Raw genomic sequence first — 21,198 nt, 5'->3', positions numbered from 1 at the left:
ATTTGGTATTATAAAATTGATATTAACAACCATGATGAATTAAAAATGTAGCCGTGTTAGTCTGCTGTAGAACATTATAAGAAACGACACTTTTAAGAATTTAAGACTAAATTGTATTCTCTGGGTTTAAACCATACTTGCTTATTCATACAAAATATTTCAGGAAATGAGTTGAATGGGGTGCGATCAATGGGCCTCAGCCTTCAATGGCCCCTGTCGGGGAAAGCTTCCTCTTCAGCCCCCACCCCACCCCCCACGGACACGAAAGAAAATCACAGATCGTCTGTGAGAAGAAACATTATATATATTTTCTACATCTTAGTAGACACTAAAATCGATAAAATTAGCATTAGAAACACCCTAAATTTTCATATTTTCGGTGGCTTTGTCCCCTGGACCGCTTTCGAAAGTCGAAAGTCCTTGTACGGGACATCGGCCTCCTCTCCATCATGGACATCGTCATCCTATTGTGCAAATTCTGGCGCCATCCCTGTGACCCCACACACTACCCATGATTTGCGTAACCATCCCCCTTGGCACATCATCCCATTGTATAACCCTGTCCTTAATGTTGATATCATGGTTGTCGTTTTACAAAATACTCAAACAATTAGTTTTGATGTGAATCATTTTGTGTCATAGATATACGTGTTAAGCCGGTCACTCACTGCGTCGTACCCCCGTCCGCACGACGAATCCAACTCCCGGTGGGCGATAGACGACGCGACGCCGTCTACTAATTGTTAGCCGTTGGGTCCGCGCCGTCGCGTACGTTTGTCGTCGCGTTGCCGTCGAGTCGGCGTCGCAAGCAGTGAGTTTAGGCATTTAGTCATAATTTGTGTAGAATTGCAAAAGTCCATAATGATGGTTAATATAAAAGTCCATAAAACTATCATTTCATATTTTTTCCTGCCTCATGAATATTCCAATATGAATATTTTAATTAGTTTATCATGTAATTGTGTATGAATATTAATTAATTATATTTTTGTATTTGCAGTTGTGTTAATAACAGTGTATAAAAGAATGATTATATTTTAGTCCTTTAAACTCTTAAAATCGATCTTAATAAATATAGTTGTTGGATTAATTAATCAATACTGAGGTATTTAATGACAGAATAAATAAATAAAATATTGTTAACAATTTTGACGAAATAATGGTGATTAAGTTTTTGTATTGCCGGGCATCCTTAAGGCCGTTTTCCACTAGGCGAATTTATTCGCGCGAATCATGCGTCAGCTCGGATCCTGAGCTCTGATTGGCTGCGCACCTTTTTCGCTTCGCAAAAAGTAGAAACAGTTCGAACTACTTTTACAGATTAATTCGTCATCACAAGCACCTAAGAAAACGTAGGTCTAATGTCTGTTTTAAATTTGAAGTTTGAGCATCAACAAACTCCGTTCTTAGCTTAGTCTTACAGGTAGTTACAAACATGTCATCATTGGTTGTAATAAGATGAAGAACCAGTCTGTGTTCTTGTCTTTTTCAAACGCCTTCCGAATAGCTATGAGCGTCGCGTCAGCTATAAACATTATAAGACAGTTTTTTGTTTGTTTAAGTATTACTATTAATAACAACAGTACCAATATAGGGGCCTGTAAAAGAGCTTTGAACATTCAAGTGCCATTCGCCAATGAACAAAGAAATGTATAATAATAGGCCTATATAGTAATAAACGCTTCAAAAGAAAATCTATAACGGTTTTAAAATATACATTGAGGTGGGCGGTGATCGTCGGCGACCCCTTGGGAAGCCCAAGGAAAATGAACGTCACTTCAAGTGCACATATACGTATGCCACACAAGTGCTACCAATTGTATCTAGCCCATAAGCGGAAAGTCAACACCGATACTGGTAAGTACCACTATTTGGATATTTACAATCGTAATTTTCATAGTTATGGCACAAGGCCCTCTTCCATACATGTATCAACCCCATACTTTTAACATTGACCTTGCTAGACATATTATAAGGACACAAGGTCTATTTTAATTATGGAATGAAATTCTTGATTAAATCAAATGTAATCCCAATGTAGGCCTACATATTTCCAAACATCAGTATAAAAGATACCTTAATTCACTTTAAACAATTATTCTTAGGCCAATTAATGAATTATGAGTTTTCATTATTTTACTTATAATACTCAATTAGCCAACAGAAATTGTGTTTTGTCATGTAGGCCTACTTTTAAAAAAATAGGTAGACCTAATGTTATTGTTTGTTTCTACTTTTAAATGTTTTTTTGCCGGGGCGTCGGAAGCGGTCCGATTTTGGCCGCACCAATACGGTAGTTTACAACTCAATGTCGTTGGATTTGTAGGCCTAATTTTGATGCAACTTTTTCAACAAAAAATTCTATTGTAAACATACATGTGAATATGAATATAGCTTTGTGACATAAAGCGAAATCGAAACTAAACAATTAAACATTTAATTATAACGGAAGTTCATCATGGTACGTTGTTTGACTGCACCTTTAATAAAGCAAGAATTAACTGAATAATTAAAAAAGCTAAGAAATAATTCAGTAAAAACCTACCACAAATAGGTAGGCAAATTGATAAAAGTCTTAATGTTCATCCAGAGCATGACAAAATATTCATTTTTATAATGATTGTAAACAGCGTTGTAGCTAGGTGCGAAAGGGCTCCAGTGTAAGATTAATTTCCGGGCCCTGATTTCCGGGGATGTGATGGGAATTGCCTGAAGTTCTCAAAAAAATTAAGAATTGTTTGCTTCTTGCCCCTACTCCTAAAAAGCCTAGATTAGTAATAAATATTAATGATTATCAGTTTCGGAACTATTTTAAGAGTGACGTTTACGGTCTCAGCAGCTGTTCAAAACTAATCAGGAAAATTGATGGCACGTAAAATAAAATTGCAGTGGCGAATAAGGGATTTCGAAATAGAGGGGTCAGAGAGGAATTTTCACAGGTAAAGAAAAGCCTATCTGAGCCCCATCATGGTTGAGGTAAGAAAATTTATGATTATAGCACCTCCAGATGGCTGGAAATGCCTCTCATAATAATTAATGAATATATTTCCTTTTTTCTCCATTTTTTTGATAATTTTGATAGTGTCACACTGGCTGGAGCCCACTTGAACGCACCACTTAAGTGAAATCAACACAGTAATCAATAATTACACATCAAAAAGCCAATATTATTTAGGGGCCTGCTGGAAGTTTTTTTTTTTTTTCAAAATTAACATGGAAATTATTTTACATTTTTCTGTGCTTTTTGATGGAATTTTGATTTTTGATGTTGATTCTTTTTTTTTCCTTGACGAATTTTAACGTGATTTTCCTGGAATTTCCATTTTGCGAGCTTTGTAATTTCTTCGTTTATTTTAACTGGAGACAATAAATTTTATCTTGTATCTTGTATTTTAAATTATTATTTTTTGGTCTATTTATAAAGGGCCACTGATAACACTGGGGCCCAGTGCTTTGCACTGGCTGCATTGCCCGTATCTATCTGGTTGTAAAAGGTGGATTCACTTTAGCATCAGTGGCACACATCAGACAATACCTGATGGTGCATCCAAAAGAAAAGAGAGAGAAAAAAAGAGAAATTAAATAAAATTAAACACAAAAGGAACAACAAAAGCAACAAAGATGAATAGATGGCTTAAAGTTACAGTATGATGGTGACATAGGTGTAAAATATTTGGCTACAAAACCTTGTGTTAAAAAAGGGATAATATAATCATGGTTTGCAGATAAAATATATAGATCAAGTAATTTAGATACAATTAAAAGAGATACAGTAAAATGAGACAAACTTTCAGCAAGCTAATAAGTTAAACAAATGGGAAAAAGTTAAGTTACAGATATTAGGCTAACAATAAAATCTTCAGTTAGAATATTACTGTATAAATAAGTATACCTTCAGCTTTTCTAAATAATTAAAAAAAAAGCACATTTGACATTATCATAGACATTTAAAAGTTTAAGAATTGCAGAGTATTCATGCATGATTTGAGACCCCATGGTAGAAGATGTTCATTGTTAAACATCGTAGAGGTAAACACAACTAAATGTAGGTTATTTCGCAATACATCTATCGGTATAATGATTGTCAATATTTATATAAGCACCAAAAGTTAATGACAATTGCGCTGTGGCGTATTGGGTTTTATCGTCAATAACATTCGTAAACCTACTTTATATTTTACTTGACAATCAACAGCTGGGAACCAAAGAACTTTAAAAAATGCATATTGTCTCCTGCAAATAATTTGTCATACTGGACTCTAATATATGACGCTAAGGTTCTGTCGCTGTGTTTTGTTCTGATCATTGTGTCTCGTCAATAGCCTTCTTTTCAAGTCATACAGTATTGTATTAGCATACAGGCCCGTAGCCAGGGGGGTCCTTTTCAACCAAACCCCCTTTTGACAAGCCAACCCTCCCTTGGCAAGTGAACCACTTCGATTATGACTTAAGCAAGTACATTACTACTATTAGAATATTTGTGAGAGTGATTTCTAGCAGAAAATATATTGACGTTCAAATTTACATTTACACGAGGCAATTTGATTCGGCCCGTGAAGAAAAAAAATTATGAAAAAAAGTATTTATAACATAGGCCCATATATTATAAATTTCGATAATACATTTTCAATAGTGCGTTGTGATTTAGGGGATAACTCAATCAGATCTAAAATTAAACGCTGTAAAGAAAACGTTTAAAAACAACTCCCATGATTGGTACCCTAATTCAGCTCTTTTAAATAATTAAAAAATAGCACCGAAGAGGAAGTAAAAACATTATCATAGACATTTAAAAGTTCAAGAATTGCAGAGTACTCAAGCATGATTTGAGACCCATGGTAGAAGATGCCCATTGTTAAATCAAAGAGGTAAACGCAACTAAATTTAGGTTTTTTGCAATACGTCTAGGCTATTATAATGATAGTCAATATTTATATAGCACCTAATGTTAATAACAAGGCGCTGTGGCGTATTGGGTTCTATTGTCAATAACATTCGTAAGCCTATATATTCTACTTGACAATCAACTGCTGGGGAACCAAAGAACTTATAAAAATGCATGCCAAGTTCTGTCGCTGTGTTTTGTTCTGATCATTGTGTTTCGTCAATAGCCTTTTGTTTTTCTGTTTTTCATTCTAATTTCGTTGGAATTGATCATAACTCCTTAAAATGTACAATTTTTAGAGCCTAAATTGGCCTACTACAGTACTTTAACAAGAAATGCGCGCTAATAAACCGCGAAGTTTGAGGTTTTAAGCACATTTAGGGGTGAAAAGGGCATCTTTAAGGGATGGGGAAATATTTTCCAGATAGATTTTTCCCTTGTCCTCCGGTGATTACGCCACTGCGGGGAATATTTCGCGGTTTAGATCAAATGCGCTATGGACAATGAGAGTGGAGAAGTGTGCTGTGTGATATCTGGTCATCATGATATCTTCCTTTTTATTCTTGTCTTTATTTTTTCTTCCTTTTTCCTTTCTTTCTCTTTTCCCCTTCTTTATCTTCCTTCCCCTCCTTCTCTCCTCCATCTTTTCTCTTCTTACCCAGCCCGGTACGACGGCTTGGTCAGCCCTGTAAAAGCCGTCAGGAGGATGTTTGTTGTCTGTCCATTCATTCCCTTATTCCCTTCCTTTATATCTTCCGTAGGGCCTCAATACCTTGGTCACTGGTAGTGAGAAAACTGTTGGCAAACGTCTCAAGAAGCCGCTTTTCAAGCGCCATGTACGCTGCATCTTAGAAAAGATGAAGGGAATGCAAGTGATCGCACGCAACGAAGAGGATGAATTCTATTATAGGGGTAAATAAAGTGAGATTATGACTATGATAGCAAAAACAATGGACAGTGATGGTGACGACAATGATTGTGGCGGTGATGATGATGGTAACAATTTTAACTAAAATTTAAACCCAACTCAATACAACTTAAATTAATCCCTTCTGTCCTACTTGTCTGAACATCTCAAATTATACCCCACCCGACTAAACAAATTGTACTAACAGTAAAAATGAACCACTTCCATCTTTTCATAAGCAATTCACACATTTACCCCTTCCCCTAAAACAATATTATATCAAATAATATACCTTATGGGCTTCTTGTATCTCAGCAAAAGTAGATGAAGTATATTCAAACCACAGGTACAGTTGTCGATGGTTCAAATGCAAGACATATTGAGGTCCAGTTTCACAATCTTACCCAAAGTTTGGTGCCATCTCGTTTTGTCATTCCTATGATTGGAGCCAGGCCATGTCCCGTCCTCAGGGTAAGTACTGTACATGTACTAGATCAGTGACGATTACGTCAATGCTTTACAGAACAAAGCCCCCCCCCCCATTTTTAAAAAATTCAACATTCTTCAGGTGACTGAGCGTAAACAGAGTTATTTTTTTATTGTTAGTCTTAAAGTGATTGTCAACCTCATCTACGTCACTGTTTTTTCAGCTGCCTCTACCACCTAATATTTGTTGTCAGTGATAACATGCATCTCTAAAATTACATTAATCTCAAATTAATGATTGATCATTGGATTAAAAGCAATGATCACAAAACACTATTTCTTGATTTGGTTTAAATAGTAGTTTGTATTAGCTAAGACATTCTAGATTTTGAGCCCTGCACTCTTCCGTACTCAATTCTTATTTTCTTAGTTTTGCTATTATATCTCTAATAGCTTTTTGAATTAATTTCACAGGTCGCCGACTATGTACTTGTAAAGACAGGCAAAGTGCCCTACCAGTGCTGGGTACCAGGTATGGTTCAAGTCACCCCTGTTGATGAAGCAAAACATGATAAGCTCTACACCGTTATCAAGTTTAACAACAAAACTGTGAGATTTTTATAATTTAACTGTACTCTTCCTCCTTAATGTCAACAATAAATATATGTCAATATTCTGCAATTATTATGTTCTTAAAAATTGTAGACTATATCTATAAAATGTATTCCAACTTTTTTCCAGTGATAAAAATGTTGTACTGTAGGGTAAGAGGATAAGGGCCTGTGTCTATTTGCTTAAGTCCCTGACCAGTGGCCTTTTTAGGAGATGTTGGACACACACCCACCCACCCCACTAAAGAAACAGTTTCCTCCCAAGTTCACCGATCCCACTGAAAACTTGCTGAACATTAAAAAATGTATCTTAAGTACTGTAGTTAGGCCTATATATAAGCTCATATACACTACATTTTCCCAGTAATATCCCCTATACCAACTTTTCATTCTTCATTTCAAATTCCAAGTTATATCACTGATTCTGATTGGTTAAATCTTCTCCCCACAGGTCCATGTTCTGCGGAACTCTATTGTGAAGATTAGCAAATCTCAGTACAAATTTGCTTTGCGGTATTGGGATTTGCAAGAACTAGTCCATCAAAAGTAAGACATTTCAAGCAAAATCTAGTGTAAAGTATATTTGTACATTATAATGGTTTATGTTTTTCAGTATTGATTTATTATACATATTTAAATATATTTTTTCACTATCAATTTAGTAAACATATAAAAAAATATAAAATAAAAATATTTTGTTTTAGTCGTCACCATACAATTCAAGACGAGAAAGGAACAGTGAAAAAAGGCAAACACAAGGATAAAAAGGAGAAAAAAGTGAAGCACGGAGGAAGAGAGGGACACAGACGGCACTCGAGAAAGAAGAAGAATGACGGAGAGAGTGGGGACAAAGGTACTGATTTTTAATCAACAAATGCTATATATTTTTTAATAAATTAAATTTATTTTTATGCATTTTAAAGATAGAGTACTAATTATTACATACATTGGTTTGCCTATCTCCTGTAGAAAAGAAATCTACTGTGAAATCCAGTAGGTCAAGGTCATCCAGTAGGTCACCCTCAAGGTCATCCAGCAGATCAAGGTCAAGATCAGCTGACACTATACAGAAAAGAGATGAATCCAGTGCTTCGGAGAATTCACACTCAAGATCAAGGTCAATTTCTGGTTCTAGATCATCAAAAAGCTCATGGTCAAGATATTTACGCTCACATTCAAGATCATCACACCCGTGTTCAAGACCTTTGCGCTCAGGATCTAGGTCTGTAAGGTCTTCAGTATTTCCTAGAAAGTCAAGACCACGTTCATCTACTGGCTTGAAAGGCTCACATGCAAGGTCGTCAAGGTCACAATCAGAGCCATCAGTAAGATCTCATTCATCCAAGTCATCTGCAAAATCAGGATCTCATTTGTCTTCTGAGAGGTCAGAGAATTCATCAAGATTAAGATCATCATTTTCAGACAATGAGCAAACTCAAACAAATGATAATGAAGACGATTTAGCAAAGAATGTTGGCAGCAAGCACAGGAAATTGGCAAATGATGGTAACTCTACTACTGGTGAAATTCAGAAACGCCTTCAGGAACTCCAAGGCCAGTTGAACCGTCAACAATCAGTTTGTATTTTTTTTTCTCATCATGCTTTGATGTTTTCACTTAAATTACTTAATGTTGCTGGGCAAAAATTCATCCGTCTTAGTTCATGTCGTTTTAATACCGATTACTGAACCGAACAATACTGCAATATAAATTTGTTTATGAGGTAGATACCACTGCAGCTAGAATTTATTCATAGAGATATGACAAATGGCAGTATTTGGGGCTTTTATTCTCGACAGGATTTTCTCAAGGAATTGAAAAAAACTGTTCAAAATCTCAAAGAAGTGCACAAAGGTTATGACAGCCAACACGCCCAGCTTCAGGATAAGCATAGTGAACTGCAAGACAAACAACAAAAACTGATAGACAAACAACAGGTATATAATTATATAAGAGAATCATTAATGATTCTCTTATTTTAACTACTAATATTAACATGTTTTACAATAGTTTGTCTATATTTCGTTCTATTATAATTAATCATTTGAATAGGTGAAATGTTTGTAGACTTTCGTCTGTATTTGATATATTTAAATTTTGTTAAAAACTGTTAGTGCAATAACTCGCTGTTGGTCTGTTGAAATGGAATAAATGAACAGGTATTCTCAAAATTTTCATCTTGTTGTCATAACGATATTGATTTATTATAATTACAACCAACCAATAGAAAAACATGGATTTAATACGTGAATGGCATGCTAAATGCAGAACAGGGCCACATTCTCGATTGAACTGCAGATAATAACAGGAATTCACTATTAATTTTAACACTCTAACAATGCTTCAGCATTTGTTTTTGAGTTTAATTGGATTATAGTGATTATGTCTTAAAATTTGAATGTTCATACTCTTTTATGTTCTTGTTTCAGGAGCTGATTACCAAGCGAGTACCAACTCATGAACAGAGCACCCAGTCAGAGGCAGCCCATCCATCAAGGAAAGAGGATGGTATGAGTTTCATTTTAATTGTTGGAAATTCTTGATCTTGGGGACTAGCACAAGTTTATGGAATCAACAAAAATCCTCTTAGCTTTGAATCATGGCGAAATATACATATATTCCATTAAATAGGTATATCATTAATAGGGGCGGATTTAGGAAAGTAAAAAAAAGGAAATGAAAAAGGAAAGAAAGAAAGAAAGAAAAAAAATGGTCACCCAAATTGCCTCAGAGGTGACTTTTAGCTTTTAGAAAACACAATTTTTGCGGAGAAATGCCCCTAGACCCCCAATGGTAGTGTTGTCTCGATCAGCCCCACTTCACCCATCCCCCCCCCCCACTTTCTCTTTTTGAATTTCTCTGGATCCACCCTTGATAAGATTTGTATGATGAAATCCAATTTGGGGTCACTTAATTAGCAGCTGAAATGATGTGATGCTTCATGGTATACTCAACTAAAACTTCAATCATGTAGAAATAAACAGGCTTACATTTTGGTTGGTTAATTATCACCTCCACACTGTCATGTATAAATTCCAAGCATCTGATACTCATAACTACCAAACCAGATTCGCAAAATCTTATGTTGATTTGGCACCAAGAGGGACATTCTAGTCCTACCTTATGAAGTCTCAACTTCAGGAAGTAACTTATTCACCCTGGAAGTTGAGTATTGAGTATTAAACAGGTAGTTCAGTCAATGATGTGACATTGACCATCTTCTTGGAAGTTATATAGCACCTCCTTTGATTCCATGTGTATATATATATATATAGAGAATGAAATTATTAGAGAGATATATAGATTGGGTGTGTATAAGACGAAGACCGAAGATCCAAAAACAAAGACCCCTATTTTTTCTCTTTCATTTTCATCATAATACACCAGGCTGTCACAAAAGCAAAATTACGGAATTATTTGGACGTCTGTTGTGAAATTTTCAGGGTCTTCGTTTTGTACACACCCTATATGGGTGTGTACAAAAAGAAGACCGAAGACCTAAAAAACGAAGACATACAATTATTTCTCAATTATTTTATTGGAAGTATTTCAAGATTATCATAAAACTATTCGCAAGTACCTATTTCATCAGAATATATGAGGAAAATCAAGAAATACTTAAGGGTCATATAGGGTGTGGACAAAACGAAGACCGAAAACCCGAATAACGAAGACCCACATTTTTTCTTTTTAATTTTAATCATAAGACACAAGGCTGTCATAAAATCAAACTTACGGAATTATTTGGATGTCTGTTTGTGAAATTTTCGTTCCGAAAACTATAGGCCGCTGCCCAAATTTGGGCCTCGAAACACTTATGAGGGGGCCGCGAAGCTGTCTGAGAAATTGAAAAAAATAAACCAAAAACCTTTCAAAATGGGGAAATTAGCTTTAATTACGCCGCTTCATTGTTACAGCGAATGCGTATCTTGTACACGCTGCTAAAGTGCCAGATGATGCTGTATGAAACAATATATACGTAGTTGTCCTAGGCTAAAATTACATTCATTACCCAACATTCCATTTAACAACGACAAAATGATTTACCATTATTTATTGACTACAAATGTTTTGGATGACTACCAAAGTTTATCATTAGTGAAGAAGAAATTCAAATGAAAGGTGTGATGAAAGAAGCGACGTTAGTGGATGAACCGCCATCATCTTTGGAAGTTGCGGAGTGAGTGACTGAGTGTCTGAGTGAAAGTTTTTTGGAGGAGAAAGCTATGACGTGGGTGTTTAAACCGTGTTCATGGTAGAAAAAAAACAATCAACAATTGTGAGGGAAAACACAAGTTTACGGAATTATTTCTTTAATAAATCTTACTATTTAATTTGTACACAATTTGTTTGATAATGATGTCAAACTATTGTATACATGGAGGTCTGGCTTCATGATCAAAACTTTTTGCCAGATTTTGGTGTTGGTCTCTGGGCCACGACATGGCGCGTGGAATCGTAACATAGGCTGTGAAGTAAAAAGTTTGCGGAACGTATGCAAGTAAAGTAGGTGTATTGGTTCTCCTTTGTGTTTCGGGGTCACTGTCGCTGTATACAACATTTTCTACACAACAGTAGCTAGGATTATGCTCTATGTTTTAGTTCATAATGGTTTTTCATATTTCAAAGATCTTAACTTACACAACAGATATTTTAACTGTCACAGGTACTTTTTTGTTATGTGATTTTAATTAGAATATATTTTAATTCAAGTTTGGAATTGAAGTAAGATAATTTAATTGGCTTTTCAGATTTAATTTGTGTTAATAACAGCTTCTGCATACAGTAACAAATTCGCTTGAGAAAAAATTTGTTAGGAATCCGGATAAAAAACAATAAAATTACTATTTGCTTAAATGGTTAAAACATTTGATTTTTTTATGATTCATATTCTAAATTCATTTTATTACTGTATTTAAAGAAAGTGAAAATAAAGAAATGGAAGAGTCCATTAAAGAAGAGGGGGAGGACAGAGGTGAAATGAAGGAAGGAGATGAAGTTCTTGCTCGCTGGTCTGTTGATGGGTGGTTTTATAGAGGTAGGTGCAATGTATCATTTGTAACCTTAATAAAATGCTGTTTTAAAGTTACATCTGATAATCCCAATCCACACTATAAAATTGTATGTGACAAATTTGTGATGTGCCCCTTATATGGGTAGGATGATGTCATATTATGGCCAAATATGGGCATATTACATTTTCTTGTCACATAGGCCTACCATTAGACGTAGTATAAATTTAAGTCTACAAGCATTGTAAATTATTTTTAATTCAGATTTATTTAAGTGCACTCTGTAATTAAAATATTTGTTATTTTTTATTTATTGTTATTTACTATTATTGATATATGATTACACTGTATTGTCTAATTGATCACTTTTCGTTAATTAAAGGAACAATAGAAAATGTAGCAGAAGACGGTCGGTATTTTATATCGGACAACGTTGGAGCTATTGAGAAAAAATACATATTCACAGATAAAGAACATTCAGATAGGATACAGGTAAGAATACATACAGATGGTGATGGTAGTAACCAGCTATTGCCGTTGTCGTAGAACACAGACCACTGTATGTGTCCCTGCTATAATTGACACGCCACGATGTGTGTGTCTAGATACACACATTATTATTATTATTATTATTATTATTATTATTATTATTATTAGTATTATTATTAGTATTATTATTAGTATTATTATTAGTATTATTATTATTATTATTATTATTATTAGTATTATTATTACCTAATATTATTACTTATCATTATTACTTATTATCATTATTACTTATTATTATTACTTATTATTATTTATTATTATTATTTATTACTTATTATTACTTACTATTATTACTTATTATTATTATTATTATTATTATTATTATTATTATTGTTATTATTATCATTATTTCCTCACTATTTTTTGCTGTTACAGCAATAAACACTACATGGTCCATATAGGCCTAATAGTAATGAGGGCCACCGAGAGGGGGTGCAGAGGGGAAAGATCCCGGGGCACAAGCTTATCAGGGGCTCCATAGAAATTGCAGGTAGCATTTTGCTAATAATAATATATTAAAAATTTAAGAAAATATATTACTATCATGAATTATACATTTTACCGATAATATATATAGATTTGTAATTTTGAAAATTCTATTAAATTGGAGAAAACAATTCTGTGTTTTGTTTAGAATGGAAACTGTGTTGTTGCCCGTCACCCTGACTACCCCTTCCGCTACGCACCCGGGCAAGTCAGACGTTTATTCCCTGATCTCAGTTGCCAGGTTTTGTTTTATGATGATGAGAAGGCTGAAGTTCCAAGGGAAGAGATTTACAAAATAGATACAGAGCTTTATGGTGAGCTTGTGGAGTATATAATCAACTGTGAGGAATCGTGGGTAGGATCTGCTGTGGTGGCGAGGAACGACGAGGATGGCATGTACCATCTGGGTATGTTGATAATCATGCATTCTTATATAATTTAATGAGGTCTTATAATTTGACATATTGGTCAAGGATTGATAATTAGCAATTCATTCAATAAATCAATCAATCAATCAATCAATCAATCAACCAATCAATCAATTTTCTCTTCCATTTGAGAAAATTCTGTGAATTGGCCTTATATGGGCATGATGATGTCATATTTCTTCCATATATGGGAATGATAAAAATAATCTCATGTTGTCATACCCATATACATTGGTGACGCCAACGGGGGGAGGGGGAAGCAGTGGCTAAAGCCCCCACCTGACAGGTTAATTCCCCCACCCCCAACCATATGAGTCAGAGCTTGTCGGGCAGTCAGACTAAAAAAAATATAAAAATAGGCCCATGCCAAGGCAACACATGTCTGTCACAGTCTGAGAGTGTCTGGCCATCCAAAGATTCCTATTATTACAAAAATCTCATTTGGGAGAGTGGGTGGGGGGAGATCCCCCTCTCAATCCCTTCCTCAAGCTTGGGCCTACAAGCTCAAGTCCTCCTGTCGGACAGCTGAGCTCCCCTCCCCCAGAAACGCCACTGCTCATATATACAAATCACAGGTATTTGTTATATAAAATTTGGTAGTGTGGATTGAACAAAAATAAAAAAATGTGATAGTATTTACGCAGCTTATGGTCACTAAGAATTTTAGGAAAAATGTTTATTTGATATATATTTCCGTTGTCTCTCTACCGCAGCGTCAATCAGGGAAAGAGTTGGTGAAACCTTTAAGTTCAATCTGGAATGGGCCGACGGCCAAGTAAGCTCACAATTTACCAAACACATCTTTGGTACGTTTACACGGCGACAGAGGCTAGCCATGCAAGACCATGTACTTGCAGTTGCCTATGCAGCATCCTCAATTTACTTACCCGGGGAAGTTGTCGAAACCAATGACGGTTATATCATTGTGAAATTCTGTGACGGAACAATGTGAGTATTTTATCTATCTTCCGGTGAGCACAGAGATCTCTCTTATGTATGTGGTATCCTAACATGATTTTTAATATGGAAATCGATTTGATTAAGAATCATATTATGTCATGTACCTCAAAATTTGAAGATTTTGTGTAACAATTTTTGTTTCCCTCCTATATAAAATTTTAGGTCAAGCCAATTGGATCCTCAGCAGTGCTTCTGGTTGTCTGCAGACTACTATAATGATGCCGTCCAGTTTTTCAAAAATATAAAAAGTAAAAAGAATTTTAAATGCCCATGTTGCATAATTTCTTAATACATAAGACATAGATGCTTAATAACCAGACTTAAAGAACATTTCTTTAATGTTTTTTTTATTTAACTGTGAGAAGGTTTAGCCTATTATAGGTCCTATCAGTTTTCTTTCTTCTGGAAAGCACTTACGTAATTCACCCATTTAACTATATGATATTAAATCGGCCTATTTTGTCATTTATCTTAAATTTTATATTTTCGAATATATAGACAGTTTCCAAAATGGTATATCGTGTTTAAAGAGGCGTTTACACCATAGAAACAATAAACTCATTGCTTAGTAATCGAGTGAGAAACAAAAAGGCAAATGTTATAGAATTAATGACGTCGACAAAATTTATGAATTGTACTTACATCAAATTGCTTTCATTATTAAACTGCCTTTCAATAATGTATTTAAAATGTAGATAGCGTATCGCAACATAGGCCTCCTGTATCATCTTGTAATTTTCGTTGCCTAGTGCATCATATTACTTTGTCTATGCAAGCAGTGGCGGATCTAGGAGAAATGGGGTGGATAATGGGAGGTGAGAAGGTCCGAGCTGAGGTGGGGTGGTTTTGGGAGGGCGTCCCCTCCATTTGTAATTTTTCTTAGAAGACAGCAGACGATCTTAGATGGTATCTAAAGAAGTAAGGTTAAATAGAAATAGTACACAGCACACACACACACACACACACAATATTTTTGTTTTTCACTGTAAACGAAGGTGGGTAGATAGCCACCCTATTCACTCGCCCTAGATCAGCTGCACTGGCAAGTAAATATAGGGAAATGCTGACAAAACAAAATGCATGTCCTTCCTTTTAAACCGTCTAAACCACATCCTTTTAAAGAATATTTTAATGATATAATATTTTGAAATTCTATAACCCTTGAAAACTAATAACGATGTTGCAAACTTGTACATTCAAATTTGGTATTATGAAATTGATATCACAAACCATGATGAATAAAAAATATAGCCGTGTTAGTCCTGTCTCTTATACACATCTAGATGTGTATAAGAGACAGGGATTGAACAAAAATAAAAAAATGTGATAGTATTTACGCAGCTTATGGTCACTAAGAATTTTAGGAAAAATGTTTATTTGATATATATTTCCGTTGTCTCTCTACCGCAGCGTCAATCAGGGAAAGAGTTGGTGAAACCTTTAAGTTCAATCTGGAATGGGCCGACGGCAAAGTAAGCTCACAATTTACCAAACACATCTTTGGTACGTTTACACGGCGACAGAGGCTAGCCATGCAAGACCATGTACTTGCAGTTGCCTATGCAGCATCCTCAATTTACTTACCCGGGGAAGTTCTCTGTAATTGACAAATGTACTGCTGTCTCTTATACACATCTAGATGTGTATAAGAGACCAATATTTTGACTATGTATGGGATAAAATGGAGCTTTACACACTTCAAAAGACTGTCACAGAAATAACTTGCACTGTCTTATGCGCTTAAAGATGATAATTAGCATAATGTATTAATGTTGATAACAAAATAATTTTATCTGGTACCAATCTAAGCTCTTCTTTCCTTAGATGTTAGATGTGCTTGCAAAGAGAGCCACATTTCACACTGAAGGGTGTGTAGGACATCAGTAATATTATGTCAATTCCAAGAATGTGTCAATTCCAAGAATGTTTAAGGTTATATCGGTTGATGAGGAATTTATTGATTAGGCCTATAATAGCAAATTGCATCAATTTATTTTGCAAAAACAAGGTTTCCAGCTTCAGAGTGGGGCACATCTCCTGTCCGCACAAGGGCACAAATTGGCGCTAACACCAGGCGCGTAACAGGGGTCTTGTGTCAGAGTGGGTATTTATTTGTTTATTTTTTTTATTTTTTATTTCAACCATCTTTAAAGACGTATTGTTTTCATAGAAAACAATACGACATAGGGCTTGTCTTATTTATAATATAGGCCACACACGTGAGGCCCTTCTTTTAGGTTAAAATGATCCATCTTAAATTTGTCTTTCTTGAGTTTTGGACTATTATGTGTTTAAATAACTTAAAAGGATAAAACTAAAAAAGCCCTAAAAATGCGCGCAAAATATTTTTGTGTTTTTAATTCTAATTTCGTCGGAATTGATCAAAACTCCAAAAAATGTGCAATTTTTAGAGGAAATTAGCCGTGTTAACAAGAAATGCGCGCGAAATTTGAGGTTTTTAGGCACTTTCAGAGGATGAAAGGGCATTTATAAAGGGGTGGGGAAGATTTTTCAAAGATAGATATTTTCCCCTTGTCCCCCAGTGGTTACGCCTTTGGGCAGAATAGATCAAAGGAGTTATGACAGTTTTTGAATTGGAGAAGGGGTTGCAGGGTGTTTGAGTCTGGTCATTATGATATATTCCTTTTTATTCTTGTCTTTATTTTTCTCCTCTCTTTTTCTTTCCTTTTCTTTTCCTCTTTTTTCTCTTTCCCTCCCTCTCCCCTCTTTCTTTTCTCTTATCTTTTCTAAAAAATACTCAGATCATAGTATTGATGTGAATCATTGTGTGTCATAAATATACTTGAATGAACTTTTAAATTTGTTTTGTTTTTGCGTGTTAGTTATAATTTGTATAAAATTGCAATAGGCCTAGTCTATAATAATGGTTAATATAAAAGTATATAAAACAATAATGTATTATTTTTACCTGCCTCATGAATATATTAATTAGTCTATAGTGTAATTGTGCATTATTAATTAATTATATTTCTGTATTTGCAGTTGTGTTGATAATAATTACTATGTAAATGGTGAATCCCCAGAAATTTCAACATGTTTGTGAAAAGTAAACAACTTCATCATTATAAAAATTGTATTTTCAATTTATTTTGGTGGATTTTATTAAATGTGTATAAACTTAAAAAAGAATGTATTTCAATTATTGAATCAATATTCCGATGTTGAGCTCGAAAAATTCGTAAATTGTAGGCCTGCTTGTACCTCAAATAATACAAGAAAACATATCTATAGAAGCTACTACCAACAGCAGCTGTGGGTCCAAGCCCTATTTAGAGATGCCAGATCAATTATCAATGCTGAGAATTTTGGTTTTGTTATGAGTGGCAGTTTATTAGTCCCTATTATTGTGATCTCTAAACCTGATGGCCTGCCAGATCCCTGCACGTGTGGCAAATGTAAGATAGTATAATACATACTCCAAGTATCGAAATGCACGCCATTTTGTCGGAATTCAATATTTCGACATTAATTACGTCATCATCAGGAAGTGGCAAAATGTGCTCTCAAGAATTCATGTCCCTGTAGAAGAGCTAGAATAAAGTGTTGCAAGTACTGTAAATGCAAGGGTGGTGATTGTTGTAAAAACCCAATCACCCGAGTAAATGCTTCTGATTGATGGAAATACAATTTATTGTTAATTTCTGATAAAATCACAGGTTCTACACAATATGACATCAAAGTCAATAACAATATTTGACCTATTATTATGAAGTTACACACAACTAAAGTGACCTGCCAGGTTAAAGGTCAAAACTGTAATCTAGGTGCCTTCCAAAATATGAAACAAAAGTGAGTAAAACTAATTATACAGTATATGAATAATTTGAGACCGAAACCAAGTTTTTAGTCAGTAGACATGGGGGTAGGGGAAAATAGCGTCATAGGTCAAATATGGCATTTCCGGTCATTTTTTAAGCAAATCCCACATTAAAACAGATATATACCGTCGTGGTTATTTTCGGGCTGTTCTCGCGTGCCGCGCGGAATAACCCCGTGCAAAAGGATAGGAAAAATGATGGAAGAGCAAAGAAAAACAATGGCTTTTTTAGCTACTACTGTGAAAAGCCCATGGTGTGAAAGGTATACTGCAGAATAATGTAACATGTTGCAGTGTTACGTACTTTTTATATTGTATTTCAATTAATACAATTTCAGTTAAATTTATTGAAGAATTAAGTTTTATATTTAAAAAATACAAAACAAATCAAGACGTTTGATTTTTGGTAAAAGTTATTGATACAGTATTTGTAAAAAAAATTACATGTTAATAGGAAATAAATTATCAAATAATCTTACAATAAAATGATGCAACATATTTTATGATGCAACTATATTTTATATGTCAGTGTCTGAGTTTCCAGATACGAGAAAGTAGAATTTGCAAAAATTCTTATTTCCAGACTCATCTTCAGCAGTATACTCCACTTCATACGGAGGATAGAATCTTGGTGCGAAAGATTCTCCAGATTGGTGAGTTGACGTTACAATCACCACACGTCCGCTGTTGTCAAAGACAGTTGGATCATCCCACATGACGGTACTCGTGGAAGAACCTGGGTCGAGCGCAGCTCGATTAATGCCGAAGTATGTGTCGTAGTAGTTTGTAATGTTTGTCGGGCATGTGATAGTCGGCGGTTCGATATCTGAAATGTACAGAAAAGCAATGAGATTTGCTCGATAGATAAAAAAATAACAATTTTAATATTCGTGGCAATACATTTATTTGCATGCATGAAAAAGGCATTAGGAATTAAGCATTGAGTAAGTCAGTAACAAGAAAAGAATGTGTTTACCTATTATTGAGAAATATACGTAACAAGATTTGCTATTGCCAAACAAATCGGATGCAGTAAATTTCACAACGTATGGAGGGAACAGTCGAAGAGGAAACTTATCACCTGATGTATATGGGTAACTGTCCCACGTGACAGGCCCATCATTATTGTTTTTGATTTCTGGAGGACACCACGTGACTGTCGCGTAGGACTGACCATAATCAGTAACAAGGCGGTGAATCCCAAATATATAGTCGTGGTGATTAGAGAAATTACTAGGACACATTATTGATGGTCTTTCAGTGTCTGGAAATAAAGATAAATACAAAAGAATTCTTGTAAGTGGCATCGTCTTAAAAAATGTATCGAAGCAGACAATTCTAAAGATTGTAGGAGGCCGGGTGCAACGGACCAAAACCTAGATTTTAGATAGAGACTATCGTCAAGCACAATACTGTACTACATCAGCAAAAACTTTGATAAACCTATTTGCATTTTCATTGCTGGCCATCATAATTGTATTGTATTTGATGGATTTACTAGATCATCTTCAGTTTTTGTCATCCTGAGATAGGTATATTTTTACGTTACCGTAGGCAGTACGCTCATATTATTTCCTAACTAACTTGCTTTACAAGATATCTATGTTCTATACACAAATTGTGCACTAACAATTTAGAGGTAACAATTGGAATAAACAGTTTGTGAGGGTGGACAAGATGTTTAAATCTTCTTTGTGAAAGAAAAAAAAACCAATCTGGTCTTCATACTGAAATGTTAATAATTCATAACTAAAAGTATCCTACAGAATCATTTATGTGAAGAGAATTTGGTAACGACTTTGGTAACGACGAATGAGTAAATTAATTAGAGTACAGTATAGTGTCTGACCTACTGTAAGAAAAGTGCTACTAATTCTACCAATTAAACTTGCCTAGGACAGTGATTTTCATCGAACATTTTCCAGCGTTCCATGATAAGTCTGTCACGAGGTATTCGATGAAACTTGTACCAATAGGAAATGTTCCGCTCTGTGCTACAGTGATATCGTTTTGATTTTGTAAAGAATTAGTCGGTGTAACACGGGAGTCATTCGAAAAGAAATGGACGACTGCAACATTATCACTAAGCGTGATTTCCCATGACACGAATGCAGATCTTGAATCTACTTGAGATGGACATTTAATTGACGGACTTTCCAAATCTAAACAAGAAAAACAAAGTAAAAACTCACAACACTTCGACTTTAATTGGTTCTTATTTAGTTTCAGCTAATGTTTATGGCTGATGTTGGAAGGACTACATGCATTAAGACAAAATTTGCAAACCTTGAACAGTTATGAAGAAGGAGCAATATCCAGTATTGCCAACTTCATCGATTGCAGTGTATGTGATCTGATATGCTGCATTACTGACGCCAAATACGTCGCCAGGGTTGTAATTTGAGGTGACAGATACTACAGTGCCGCTGTTGTCAGTAGCATTGGCTGGCGGCCAATGCAGCCGAGCAAATTTGGAGCCTCTGTCTGTGGACACTGACCAAGCGAAGTTGGATTCTCTTGAAGCAAAGTTGCTCGAGTGTGATGGGCAATTCACAACAGGACGTTCATTATCTATAATTAGAAATATATCTTAGTCATGATAGAGAAATGCAAATAAATAATGCTGCTAAATTCAACAAACTTCTGTATCAGTGAAGTACCTTGTATCTTTTGCATGATAATGGATTAGAAGAAGGAACATATATGTAGAAGGATGAAGAAATTATTGAATGCTTTATTGATAATAATTTAGATGAAATATCCAAAGCACCTCAAAGTACATTCAACAAATTCAATATATCACAAGGACATTTAACTGTACCAGTATGGGAAGCTCGCTGATCTCTCTACACGGCTGAACTATATTGATGGTGCATGTTGTCTTTAGGCAAGTTCTGCACATGCTCAGAAGTATATTGAGAAAAGAATGATGGAATTAAATCGTATACTGTTTTTGGCTCGGCCGGGTATGAGGCGCCATCTGTTAACTTATTATTTAGCAAAAAATAACCTGGCTTTTTACGTTATATATTTATATATTATTTTATATAATATATAATATTTTATATAATATATAATATTTTATATAATATATAA

The 21,198-nt window shown here is 34.9% G+C and overlaps 2 protein-coding genes across 3 annotated transcripts in view; one reads left to right on the top strand and one right to left on the bottom strand.

Moving 5' to 3' along the window:
* Positions 1 to 1,728: 1,728 nt before the first annotated feature.
* Positions 1,729 to 14,978, top strand: LOC117120226. Its single transcript, XM_033265242.1, has 14 exons — positions 1,729 to 1,857; positions 5,647 to 5,797; positions 6,139 to 6,263; positions 6,693 to 6,827; positions 7,281 to 7,375; positions 7,534 to 7,682; positions 7,799 to 8,406; positions 8,629 to 8,766; positions 9,259 to 9,337; positions 11,751 to 11,867; positions 12,224 to 12,333; positions 13,025 to 13,283; positions 14,018 to 14,252; positions 14,427 to 14,978. The coding sequence occupies exons 2-14, from the start codon at positions 5,743 to 5,745 to the stop codon at positions 14,551 to 14,553; spliced, it is 2,232 nt and encodes a 743-aa protein (XP_033121133.1). The 5' UTR covers positions 1,729 to 1,857; positions 5,647 to 5,742; the 3' UTR covers positions 14,554 to 14,978.
* A 2,407-nt stretch (positions 14,979 to 17,385) lies between these two features.
* LOC117120224 (hyalin-like) overlaps positions 17,386 to 21,198 on the bottom strand; it is a 19,377-nt gene continuing 15,564 nt past the window's right edge. For both annotated transcript variants that reach the window (XM_033265241.1, XM_033265240.1), the window contains exons 9-12: positions 20,389 to 20,673; positions 19,995 to 20,264; positions 19,079 to 19,366; positions 17,386 to 18,928 (exon numbers count right to left, since the gene is read on the bottom strand). In XM_033265241.1, the coding sequence (XP_033121132.1) occupies positions 18,621 to 18,928; positions 19,079 to 19,366; positions 19,995 to 20,264; positions 20,389 to 20,673 (1,151 nt within the window). In that variant the 3' untranslated portion in view covers positions 17,386 to 18,620. The remainder of the gene's footprint in view (positions 18,929 to 19,078; positions 19,367 to 19,994; positions 20,265 to 20,388; positions 20,674 to 21,198) is intronic.

Source organism: Anneissia japonica, unplaced genomic scaffold (assembly GCF_011630105.1).
Source record: "Anneissia japonica isolate Jap-2015-1 unplaced genomic scaffold, ASM1163010v1 scaffold3798_len331662_cov138, whole genome shotgun sequence".
NCBI lineage: Eukaryota > Metazoa > Echinodermata > Crinoidea > Comatulida > Comatulidae > Anneissia > Anneissia japonica.
Note: the sequence above shows the minus strand (reverse complement) of the source record. Positions and strands in the feature narration are given on the sequence as shown.